This window comes from Neopsephotus bourkii, unplaced genomic scaffold (assembly GCF_033783945.1).
Source record: "Neopsephotus bourkii isolate Nb327-2 ecotype Australia unplaced genomic scaffold, CSIRO-AGI_Nbou_v1 NB_1634, whole genome shotgun sequence".
NCBI lineage: Eukaryota > Metazoa > Chordata > Aves > Psittaciformes > Psittacidae > Neopsephotus > Neopsephotus bourkii.
The window spans coordinates 7,677,915-7,690,709 of NW_026902109.1; the positions used below are offsets into that span (position 1 = coordinate 7,677,915).

General features: G+C 39.1%; 1 protein-coding gene across 5 annotated transcripts in view; it reads left to right on the plus strand.

Moving 5' to 3' along the window:
* Positions 1–12,795, plus strand: part of FAM13C (family with sequence similarity 13 member C) — a 59,215-nt gene that overhangs the window by 44,317 nt on the left and 2,103 nt on the right. For 4 of the 5 annotated variants that reach the window (XM_061374064.1, XM_061374068.1, XM_061374066.1 and 1 more), the window contains 4 exons: positions 5,079–5,162; positions 8,921–9,016; positions 10,178–10,377; positions 11,951–12,052. In XM_061374064.1, the coding sequence (XP_061230048.1) occupies positions 5,079–5,162; positions 8,921–9,016; positions 10,178–10,377; positions 11,951–12,052 (482 nt within the window). The remainder of the gene's footprint in view (positions 1–5,078; positions 5,163–8,920; positions 9,017–10,177; positions 10,378–11,950; positions 12,053–12,795) is intronic. The other variant, XM_061374069.1, reaches the window with a different exon arrangement.

A 12,795-nucleotide genomic window follows, 5' to 3' on the forward strand; every position in this document is an offset into this window, starting at 1 on the left:
ATTATTGTTCTAAATGTAGAGGCAATACTCCATGAAACATGCTTGCTTGGGTGGCAATTTATTTTTGTATTGAAATTAGTATATATTTTCAAATCCTGCTGTACCTTTACACCCCTGGCATGTTATAGAGTCTGCCAAAAGCTGTTCTGCAAGACATATTGTTCATAAGAATGCTTTTTTGGCTATTTTTGCTGTCAAATGATGCTGCTATTCCTGATGATATACAGCTGACCAAGGCAATGAATTGATCCTGGGTGGATTTCAGTAGCAAAAAATACCCAGCAGATAAGTTTTTGTTTTGTTAGTTTGGTTTGGTTTGTTTTCTTCTATTGTTTGTTCTTAAACAACTAGTTACTACATAGAACTGTGTTTAATGATGCTGTGCTTCTGAGGATCTTGAGCTCTGCATACATGACTGATTTTTTTAATAGTTTCTTTTTATAAACTACTGGTTTGGAAAACCTGAGATGGAAAAAGTGTTTCATAACCAGAACTCCTTTGTAAGAAAACAAAGGATGACAACAAAACCAAGCTGTTCCGTATGTAGTCCTAAAATCCCAACAGTGCAGACTGTACTATACTATTTTCATTTGTTTTTTTATTTTAATTATGCAAGGAGTGAGGTGAGATGACAGCAAAACAGATGCCATGAGGAAATCCTGGCCAGGAAAAATCTCTTATAAGTTGGGTGTGGGTCTCTGTCCCACTCATTTTTTTGATTAATTGCACTTCTGATTTTCTAAAAGAGGACCTCCTAAATCTATGCAGTGGCAGTGTTGGCTTGAAATATTCACAGAAAATTCTGTAAATGCAAATTAAATGTTTGCACAGTTAATATTTTCAAATATTTTTTAGGATCTTATTTATTTTCTTCTTGTATTTTTGTGGAAAGAACTTGCTTTGAGAGAGCTACCTGTTAGCAGAGGCATTTGGTAAGCTCTAGGTATCTGCTATGGAATAGAGGCTTGAAAATGGATAATATGAAGTCAAAACTATTTATTTCAAAGTCATGTATTTTAGTCAGTCTTTAAGTAGAACATTAAAAAAGATTGGCTTTTAGTTGAATTGGAGGAGAATGAAGTTTATAACACTAAGGAGGTGAAATGAATCAAGGATATCTGCAGGTTACAGTAGATCAAAGTCTTCATTTCAGCTATAGGCAACTGTAGTGCTACTGTAGATACTTTTTATGTGCAACATTTTATTTTGTATATAACATTTAAATCCTGTACCAGAATCTGAGTTAGTTGGATTATTAATAAACTAATAGGAGCTACATGTTTCTTCTTTCAAGGTTTAAGATTTAGTTATTTTGGTAAAGGATAGTGTTTCCATAAAAGCCTGCCAAGTTCTTCCCTAAAGTTCAGCTGTAGAAAACCTCTAAGGCCCTGCTGAAACAAAAATGAGAGAATGTGTGTCCTTGAGAGAGGCAGAGAGTAAAATCCTGAACCAGCCAGTATGTTTAAAAAGGACAAACCACAAGATCTGAATATGAAATAGCAAAATGTGGTTTTAAGGGCAAAACACCTCTCTCACAAAAAAGCCTGTGACTAAATTTATTGAATGAGAAGATGTAGAGAAAATTGGGGTTAACCTGTGAGTGATTCAGTAACTCAAAAAAGGATAGGCACCTGTTGCTGTTTGTGTCACTAGCTCCTTGTGCTGGGAGCTGGCAATTTATCTTAACAGTTCACATCATTTTTAGGTACAAGGCTTCAGGAAAATAATAAATAAAGACCATGAACGTAGGATCCTGTTCAGAAGCCAAAAGGCAAATTGATGTAATTGGAATTATACTATTAAAAAGACCCCACCAAATCCCCAAACTCCAAATTCAAACCCCAGCTCCTGATTTTTAAGCCAATCTGAATGTTTAATGGCTGAGGATGTAATTGGTGCCTCAGCCACACTAAGGAGGACCAGCAGCCCTGTGGTACTCCACTGTGGTTCACCAGCAAACATGGCCTTTCACAGTGGGGCTATAGTCAGAGTTGGCTTGATCTTCAGCTGAAAGAAATGGGCATTGTTCTATGGATGTGTCATGTCACTTGTTGCCTTCCCTTAAAATTTTTCTTACTGCTTTTGGGTTAGAAGCTGCTACCCCAAAACCATGTGTCAGACATAGCAGGCCTTGGGACCCCAGACTTTGTTCCTGCTTGGAAACAAAATGCTGCCTCTGAGAGCGAAAGGCCTCAGCGAGGACCAGTCCCCACTATCATACTGCCTGTCCCCAGAGTTTGTATTTTCTGCCTGGGAAAATGGCAGTGAGTTTAAAAGGCATAATCATTCAGGGAACTATCTAGTGAGGAAGACAACTTCATACAATATTTTGTGTGCCTTTGTCCTGAGTTTTGAAAACCAAACTACAACCTGAACTTTATTTTATTTGCATGTGTCTGTACCTTTTTTCTTTATATGCAGCAAATAACTTCTGCCTTATGTTTAGTTTGAGCATTTGCAGTCTGTCCCCCAAGGCTTTTCTCAGTCTGGCTGCCTTTATGTATGTCCTCTCTTTATTGATCTGCTTCAGTTCATCTTCTCCTTGGCTATCAAGCAGTGTTTTTATTTAATTAGCATTGAAGTTTGTGCTGTTGTATGCAGCCTACAGTCCTAAGATGTCTCAGATAATTCCGTAGTTTGTGATTCTGCCTGCTTTCTCTGATTTTGAAATTGTTATCCTTTCAAACTTAGCTGAATATAAACTGTCTTGAGATTGCTAATAAAATGAGCTAATGAAATAGGCCCAAATGTTAAACCCTCTTGAGATTGTTTCTCATGTGTAAAATCAATATTAATGATCATCCCGTTTCCTCCTAACCATGCAGCTGCTCCAGGCTTAATAGGTTTTGAAAGAATTAACCTTGTATTAATTATAAATAAACAAATTAGCTACTTTATAATACTCTTGCATTCTAGTTAGCAGCTCTTCTCTTCACGTGAATGACAGAGTTTTGGAGTGATTAACTCATACAGACCTTCAAGGCAAATGTGATTAGTGCTTCTGCACTGGTTTTGCATTTTGGCAACAAGCAAAAAAGGTTTTGCTCCTGCTGAAGTTAATAGCAAGGCACTCCTTTGATATCAGAAAAGCATTCCTTCTTCTGCACTTGATCTGTTTTTAAAAAGTAGAGGCTAATTATAAAAAACACTTCTGCAAGTTGTCAATACAATGACCTAGTCATCAACTTTCTGCAGAAAGGCACTGTGTTCCCTCACCAGCCCTCAATGCCACTTTTCTTCACATTACTTCATTGTGGTGGATGTGCTCTCCTCCAAACCTCCAAACACTTGGCCCTCATTTATACAGATCTGTCATGCCTGGCAGAGACTGTGGAAAAGGACATTAGTTTCACGTGCTTCTTGCTGTTCCAACAGAGATGAAAACATGCAAGTGCCAGGAGCAGATCTTTTTGGGAATAAGGGGAAAGGGAGAGAGGAGAGAAATACCAACCAGTTAAATTGTGTGCTCCCTGCACATATACTAATATGCTCACCTGTACATATACTAATAAATCACCAACTGACGAACCGCATTGATGAAAAATAAGCATTCTTTTTTTCTGGTACCAGTGTATCGTGTTGCTACTTTTGAACAGAAATCAACAGGAATCAACTGCAGTGTTAGGTCGTCAGCAGAGCAAAAACTGTGAGGCAACAGAAAGAAAGCCTGCCCACATTCCCAATATTATTAAAGGGCTGCACTTTCTGCAGCTTCCCCATAGTGGTTCTACAGATGTGTACACTTCAGCTGCAATTTCCTGCTGGCTGATCAGATTATTCTTCCATTTCATTTTAGAGGTAGCACCTTTTTCTAGTAGGCTCAGCATTTATGGGTTATTCACGTAGTATCACGATGGCTGGACATTTACAGATTTCATTGTGAATCTATCATTCCACTCTGTAAATGTCATGTGTTTGCATAGCTGAAGCTTTCTGTTCTTCATCCCTTACAAGCCAAGGCAAATCTCTCTCTTTCTCGAAGAAAAATTAAAAAGTCATGTCCTCTCTGGTTTTGCAAGTTTCTATGATTTTGTCTAGAATGGTGGTTGTTCTCATTTGTTACAGCTAAATCATATTTAATATATAACAGGGAATGCTATCTATGATTTGTGAACTGACCTGGCAAGTAGAAGTTACCAACATACAGATCTCAGTAATTAATTTCTCCCTAGGATGGATGAGAAAAATATTTCTTTAGTTTTCTGTTACAGTGATTATTCATAGATGTTACCCAAACATTGTAAAATGTTCTAGGGAAGTACTGCACTTAAATCTGTGCAACCTTCTACTCATGTGCTGCAGTGGTCTTTTGTGAGCCAGCCTTTCCAAAATGCAGTCGATGAGATATACTTCATGTGCATGCAGTTTGGCTACAATATTGAAGCAAAAACCTATGCTTGTTTAGACTTTCTGTCAACCAGTATTCCCAGAAACAGTTTTCAGATGCAGGCTCTGATTGAGTGACAACACAAAGCTTCTTGCCTTATTGACTGAGACCATAGTTTGTACCCTTGGAATCTTTCCAGCTCAGGATGAAGTGTTCTATCAATAGCCTAATGCCGCTTCCTGACTTTCAGCTTGTTAAATTGCTTTCATAGAAAAGTGACTTTGAAAGAAATCAAGGTAATCAAGTATTACATCTTTGTATAATGACAGTTAAGAAAAATAAGGTTCCAGCCTTTTAGTAGATTTTTATTCATGCCTCTTTCTTCAGAAGAAAGAGCACAAGTTCAGACCTCAAGGAGTCCACTTTGGCCAGACAAAGTAAATAAAGTGTGTTTTCTGCTGGGAAAGGCCTAACCTAAAGCCTACTTTAATCAGTAAAGCATCTCCACAGCTCTCCTCAGCTTTGCATTAGGCTTTCAGAGGGTAACATTGATTAACTTGAAACTTCAGGCATGTAAATTTGGACTCTGCTCTTGCTAAGTTAATGCCAAGTCCCCATGACCTCAGTTCAGACAGAAGCAGAATTCATTATTAATGTTTATCTGGGGAGAAAAGTTTATTGAGCAGATACGCACCTGTACCCTTGTCATGAAATCCTGACTCATAATCTTATAAATAACTTTTTTAAATAGGATATGACAAAAAAACAAATGGCTTTGGAAAAAATCAGTCTTCAGAAATGTCTACTATATTTTGAGACTATTCATGGACAACCTGTAAGTATACCATGGAAAGATAGGTAAACTAAAAATTATCTAACTTCTCTAACAATTTTTTTGACTCATATATTAAATATATTTAAATGAATTTTACACAATTAACATAATTTTAATTATTTAAAACTAATCTTCAGGTATAAATGTTATTGCCGGATACGGATGAATTTGGTTTGTATTTAAAAAAATAAATTAAATAGGCAAGTTCCTAGTGACCCTGTATCTCTTTTCATGATTGGAACTTGCAGGTTTTTGTGGTAAACGTGGATGATTATATATCCACAACAGACTTTGCTCATGCATACGATAACTCTGCTGTAGCATATGAAAGGTTAGAATGCATTGCAGTGGTGAAAGGCTTATAGGGCACTGGCTGAGACATGAATGACAAGACCTGTCATCCGTGTTTTCCTTTATTTCCCAGCAGCACTTTTAACTATTAATTAAAATCCTTTCAAGAGACTTCATTGCCGAATGCAGGTACAAAACAAAGAATTGCCACCATTGGTGAGATGATGAGTTGAAAATTTGTCTACACACAACTGAGGAATTCCTGTTTGATGTCTCTTATGACTGTCTCTGTTTCTGACTTGTAATTCTTGTGGTAGAGGAAAAGGGGAACGGCACCAGCAAGTGCCAAAAATATGCCAGCTGTTATTATTGTGATCTGTGTCTGATCTCTCTGCATCCTGGATAAAATATTTTTTGTCCATCTTTGGGCTTGGAATGAGAGCTGAGGGAGAGAGAGAATACCTAGGACATGTATGAAGAAATTGTATTTCCTATGAAGAAGAACAAAAAAGAAATTGAGTTATTAGTGCCATATAGAGGTAAAAGAAATTTGAAGATTCAAAGAAAAGAAAATAATAGGATGTACTTTGCAGCATGGGGTTCAGAGAGGCTGTTTCTTCTCAAGGTTGAAGGAGGTGAATAACCAGATAAGCAAGAGGATGCTAACTGCATAAGGAAAGAGGTGATCAGTGATACTAAGCTGTCATGAGGGAGCCTTAGGTCTGCCAAACAGCTCTGACTTGAAGTCACACAAAGATCAGGGACAGGAAATCATTTTAAGCAAGGAAACTGAAATTAGGCAAGATTTTTACATCTCTTTTTTTGTTGTTGAAAATGAACAAGCAATCTGGAGATGCTCCACACAAGGTTGCACGCTTAAATAATCATGTGTCTTAGAGAAGCAAATGTCAACCTTTGTATCTATATGATTGTATTTTCCTGAAGGAAGGAGTCTGCATGCATCCTGGGCACCAAACAGAGCTGGAGAGTGAGGCCAGCGAGGGCCGCACTCAGTGGCCAGCGCAGGCCTTGTGCACAGTTCAGAGCTGAAGGGGCCCAAGAGATACCTCCTAGGGAAACCTGCACAGGTTGTAAAAGCCAGGGGGTGATGACTTGGAGAAGGCAAATTGATGAGTGCACAGGTAGTGGAACTCCAGTGACATTAGTTCACAAAACAGATGCCTCTCTACTACCAAAGAGTTTGGCAGTGCAGAAAATGTATTTTCACAATACTGGAATATTGACTGCTGAGGTCTCCTGTCCTGGGTTCAGCTATAGCAGTTATTTTTCTCTGAGTAGCTGGTGCAGTGCTGTTTTCAACTTTAGCCTGAGAACAAAGCTGATAACAGACCGATATTTTTAGTTGTTGCTAAGTAATGTTTAGTCTGACCAAGGACTTTTCAGTCTCTTATGCTCTTTGAGTGAGGAGGGCCATGGGAAACCGGGAGGATGCAGAGACAGGACACCTGACCCAGACTAGCCAAAGGGTTATTCCACACCATAGCACATCATGACCAGTACATAAACTGGGAGCAGTTACCCGGAAGGGCTAGATCAGTGCTCAGGTCAGGCTGGGTATCAGTCAGCAGGTGGTGAGCGGTTGTATTCTCTTCCCTTGTTATTTCCCTTATCATTATTATCATTGGTGGTACCAGCAGTGGTTTGTGTTATACCTTAGTTGCTGGACTGCTCTTTTCTCAACCCATGAGAGTTACACTCTTTCAATTCTCCTCCCCATCTCTCTGGGAGCAGGGGTGGGAATGTGAGGAGCGAGTGAGCAGCTGCGTGATTCTGAGTTACCAGCTAGGCTTAAACCATGACAACTCAACATTCCTTACCTAAGATGTTTGACCGAGGAACCCATGACATGCCTGTCATTTAACAAATATCACACCATAGCATTATCAAAAAGTTAATTTGAATGGAGCGTACTGGATTTTCATGACAATAATCAGAAATTTAGCCAACTATGCAAAACCGTTGGTGGTTTGCTGCAGTTTTTGTTTTGGTTTTGCTGTTTGTTTTTTTTTAAGGAAGCAAAAAGCAAAATTCCTAGACAATGTCAGTTATTGTAGAAACTTTCTTTGGGACTACAAAAAGAGAACCCACCAGAAAAAATTATTAAGCTACTGCATGTTCTGAGTATTCTGACTACAGCAGCCTGGAAACAGTAGAGGGTACTGGTGATGATGTTTGTCCTGTTGATGTGTAGTGTGGGTGAACACCATCTTTATCCAGCAAAGTCAGATGGAGAGGGCACTCATAAGGTTTTAAACAAAGAACTATCTATTCTGGCTTGTTTGGCATTTCCCGGTGCTCTTGTGTGCTGCAATCAAATGGAACATGAAGACTGGGGAAAAGAGGTGGACTTGGCTGCCTCAGCAAGCCCTGACATTTCCTGGTGAAACATGGCTCTAGGAATAGTCCCTAAATATTCACTCAGCCAGAAATATGCAGTGTCACCAACCTGCATTTGTCTGCTGTCACCCTTGCTCCTGCTGATCAGATATCTGTTTTTGCACAGCTCTGAACTATTGCTCATACTGTCAGCCAGTCTGTCTCTTCAGACCTGCTGTTTGTTCACTCATCTGAGCGTGTGTAGCTGGGCTTCAATGCAGTACTGCAGTGTCAAAAGACAGTGAAATTGTACCTCATGTGTGCTGACAGGCATGTGAGTTGAGGAGCAGGGGCTGATAGTGGACTAGTTTGGAAATGACTGTTTTGGCATTTACTCATTGGAGAACATGTTGGTTTTCTGTTTGTTTGCTTCTTCTTGCGGGATTTGCTTTTTTCCTAAACACAGTAACTTGGTCTACTGCACAGCTAGTTTCCGTAAGGTTTATTTTTTACAAACATTTGTGGCTAGATTAGTCTCTTAATACCTGCTCTAAAATAATATTCTCCTCCAAATACATGCTCCTAGCGCTCATAAAAACCCAAACAAAATGAATAGACAGTTAATCCCTATTGTGGAAGGCAGTTCCAGCAAGGGATGCACACAGCAATTCTGCATGGAGCCAGCTCACTCGCTGAGGCTGTAAAGCTGCACTCACAGCTGTCCCCCTGGGCTTCTGAGTATATTGTCCCAGGTAGACTGTCACATTGCTGTAGCTAGCCTGCTGCCATTATTAGAGTTAATTGAGATACCAATGGCACAGTAGAAGCATATCTTAAACCTTATCACTCTATTAGCATCTTCAGAAAGAGACAGAGAATAGTTTACCCTCTGCTTAGGCCATGTGGCTCAAGGAAGTGAGGAATCCACATTGGGTGTTTCCATTAGAAAACAGATTGTCATTTTCCTTTTTAGAAATTTTATGAATTAAATTACAGTTCCCATGAAGTATCTATGAAAGCAAAACACACGTCAGGTCATATTATTCTAACATCTTTCTCAGCTTTACATGAGCAAAATTTCTGTATTTTTTTATTTTGGAGGAGTATATTTTGTTATGATTTCTCTTTAGGTAACTAAGCAAGAAAAGAATCTCATGAAACCTCTTTACGACAGATACAGAATTATCAAGAAACTTCTTGTAACTCCATCTTTGATCACAACAATTGTAAGTTGGAAAGAATTCATATCCATTGTCAATAAAACATGCTAAATGTTGTGTTTGGTTTGTACCTGCATGGGAGTTTGGCAGCAATAGATCTACTGATGATATTTGAAGACTCTGCTCAGTGGTTAAAGCAGGGTGCATCACATAGAGCAATTGCTCTGCAAAATTCAATGTCTAAGCATGTCAGAGGTTGCAATGTGTGGCAGTGGTTTCTGAGGCAATCACTTCAAATGACTGGGTAACAGGTCAAAGGCTGGTGTTAGTTTTCCATTAAGGCTAACATATGCCACACAGAAAGAAACCTACCTGTGTCCATGAAGCACTATGGAGTCACTTTATCTATGTTCTATATTTTGTTTTTATCAATCATGTAGCACATAATTTGTAGTACTTTAATATCAATGCAATGTAACAGTGCTGGTCTCACAGTGAGTAGAGGTAATGGAATCTGGCTATTTGGAAGTTAATTAGCATGCCTACCAAAAATGCTAATCTAATAGTAACTGGTTGATTTTAAAAATTACGAACTATTGTCTTCTTAGATGACAGTGCAGCTTTAGATTTATTTGAAAAATCCCAATGTAGATCTGTATACACATGGACATTCTATTTCAAAATTTAACTGAAGTTCCCTTGTCTTACTTCTTAGGAGCTTTGCTCCATGGAGTTTTTATGCTTAAGCTTCAGTTTCAAAAAGCTCAGCTTTTCTTCTGAGGATGAGGGAACATGAAGAAGGCAGTGAACATCGCTCTATTTTGGTAGTTAACGTTTGTAGCTATGAAACTGTGGAATTTCTACCTCCAACTCTTGTTACAGGCAGAATTTCTGGACATAATACAAACAGTGTAGAGCATATAAGAGGAGTACAAGTTCCAGCAGGCTTTTGAGTAAACAGAAATAAATTGCTGGCTGGAGATAGTCAGAAGCAGAGCAAACTTCTGTGGTTTTTTGCCTCAGTGGACAGTACACAGTAACCCAGTGGGCCCTGGGAGAGCTCTTATGAACAATTTTGGGCAGACCTGGGTGAAGCTTTCAATATGTGTAATCTATTTCAATGAATATACTCAGGAAGTTAGATCCTAATTCTTTACATTGTCATCCTATTCATTGTTAGTATTGTAATGTAAACAACTAATTTAATAATGCTTTACATCTTACAAGCAGGAGGAGGAAGACTCAGATGAAGACCATTCTCAAAGCAGCCATGAGTTGTCATTTGGTCCAATATCTTGCTTTCCTGTTGACGAGCACCTGTGTTACTCTCAGGAGGAAAGTGAGCCTGCATATGTTTCACCCCTGGACGAAAAGAAGGTTTTCAGGCAAACAGCCTTGTCTATGTCCAATTTACATGAGGCAACAATGTAAGTTCTTTTTTTTTTTTTTTTCCCCCAAATATTTTAAAATATTTCATATAGACTTTGTAACTTAAACATGATCCATACTTATTGCATGGGAATACTCTATACAAAACAAGTGATTCTGTGTTTTCTTACTGGAGAAAAGAGGCACAGGATATTTGTTGTTTGGCCAGCTACCTACGGTTTGAATAACTTATTCAAACTTTTGTGCCAAGTGCATGAAGAGAAAGGTGGAGGTATGTAAGCAGGTAGGAAAAAGAAATACATATACAGAGTGGTAGGTACAACACAATGGCATAATAAAGACATGTAGACCTATTATTCAGACCTGTTATTACCAGATAATTGCTGCAAAAATTTTAGATACCTAGTTACTTATGTTCTTACAAAGCAGTCATAAAACAAAGCACAGTTTGGCCAAGCAGGGTAGTCTGCTCTCGTGTGCTGGGACTGACAGTGTGAGTGATGTAAAAAGGCCAGAGACTGAGGCATACAAACAGCCACAGGTGAACTGAATGAAGGCTCAGTTGTGGGAGGCCACTGAATGTGTGTAAAATCAATTTCTTCATTGCATAAGAATAGTTATTAGTGTCCGCATGCCCAGAAAACTTAGCACCACCCTCCTACCTTCCATTATAAAACTCAAAACCTTCTGATTTTGTAGTTAAGAATTTCTGGTTGCATGAGAGAACAAATCTCATGATGCACATGGGCTTTTATCACTCAGCCCTGCAACTTGCTGGGGAATATGCCTGCCAGGAACAGATGCTCTTATGACAGAACTGTCATGTTGCTGTAGCTTATGATAGAACAGAAAGCTTATGGATGCTTGTTTTTTGGGGTTTTTGTTTTTCTTTTTTTTGATTGGGAGCTCTTAGGGGCATAAATCAAGTTGACTGGGCTCTACCAAAATTGAGTAAATAAAAATACCTTGATTTTCTAAGGAACTCAATGATGTATATAATAGTTTGGTCACAAATGCTGTGAAGATATTTCTGTGAAGTTTGTTATTATGGAAAAAAAAAATACCAGCTGCATATATCATGACAGAATTTTTTCTCTGCTTAAAAATTTAATCTACAAACACCAGCTGGCATGGCCTCCAAAAATGTTGATTCTTGGTACCACTATCATCTCCACTGCATCGCAGTAATGTCTAGTGACAGCTGTTTTCAGGGGTAGGGCTTGGATGTTGACTTTATTAAATCAGTTACAGAGATGCACAACATTTCCTGTGAGATGCCGAGCCCTGTAAACTCCATTAATTCCACACAGAATCAAGACCACAAGCAAGACTCAATCCTGAAAACTTTTCCTCCCATGTTGTCCACAGAGTCTCTGTCTTCACTTTATTAGAAGGGGGGAATGGTAGTGTAAGGGAACGTGCACAACTGTTTATCACATGTGATGGTACAGCCTGTTATATCTATAGTTGGGAAGGATGCGGTGGAACAACTTGGGGCACTGAGAGCAGAACCTGCTGTGGCCCATAGCAGCAGGCTTATTACCCAAATCTGCAGTTTTTACAATACTTCCAAACACATGAGGGTTTCATGTTCTTGTCTCCGTTTTACAGGCCTGTCCTGCTTGAACATCTCAGAGAAACAAGAGCAGATAAGAAAAGGCTTCGCAAAGCTCTGAGGGAGTTTGAGGAACAATTCTATAAACAGACAGGAAGGTAAATAACCAGCTCAACAAAAACCCTCTCCTCCTCACTGGGCTCCTATGCAGGTGTGTTGGGTTCTGCTAGGGTAGCTACTCTAAGGTGAGCAGGACAAGAAAGCTGCAGCTAAAGACTTGAAGATACCATGGAGGTGTTTAGTCTCTGTGGAGATGTCCATTTCTGTGCTTAGTTCCTCTGGGATGTGGGCATCCCTGAGGAGGGTCTAGACCTGGGGATGTTCCAGGACGTGTCTGAAGTGGGTATAAACCCCGCTTCAGCACAGAATCTTTCCTGGGCTGAAGGGAGGCTGCTAAAGACCCTTTCTGAGGATGTGAATCTGCAGGGATTACACTTGGCAGGTGGGTCATTTTTAAAAGACCAGTTTTCAAACCAGAAGCCACTGTTTCTTTCACCCAAAGCTAAATATTGGTTACTTTTCACTCTTTGCTTACCTCCTCCTCCTTTCATTTAGCAAACTTGTTTGGTGAAAACGGTGGAAGATATGGGCATGTAGTACCCTGGTAACAGTCTTTAAAGCACTATGTGGTGTCTTCTCTGCATATTTCAAAATGAAATAGTTAAGCTTGCATAGCTGAGAAGAAATAAAACTACTTGGTATATGAAAAGTCAATATTTTAAATACTATTATTTCATTTCTAGTCATTAGAACTTTTTGGTCCTGTCAAGTTATCTTTAGAGACCCACAGTTAAGGGGAAAAAAAACAAACCACAACCCAATCCTCACTAGATGTTGCCAA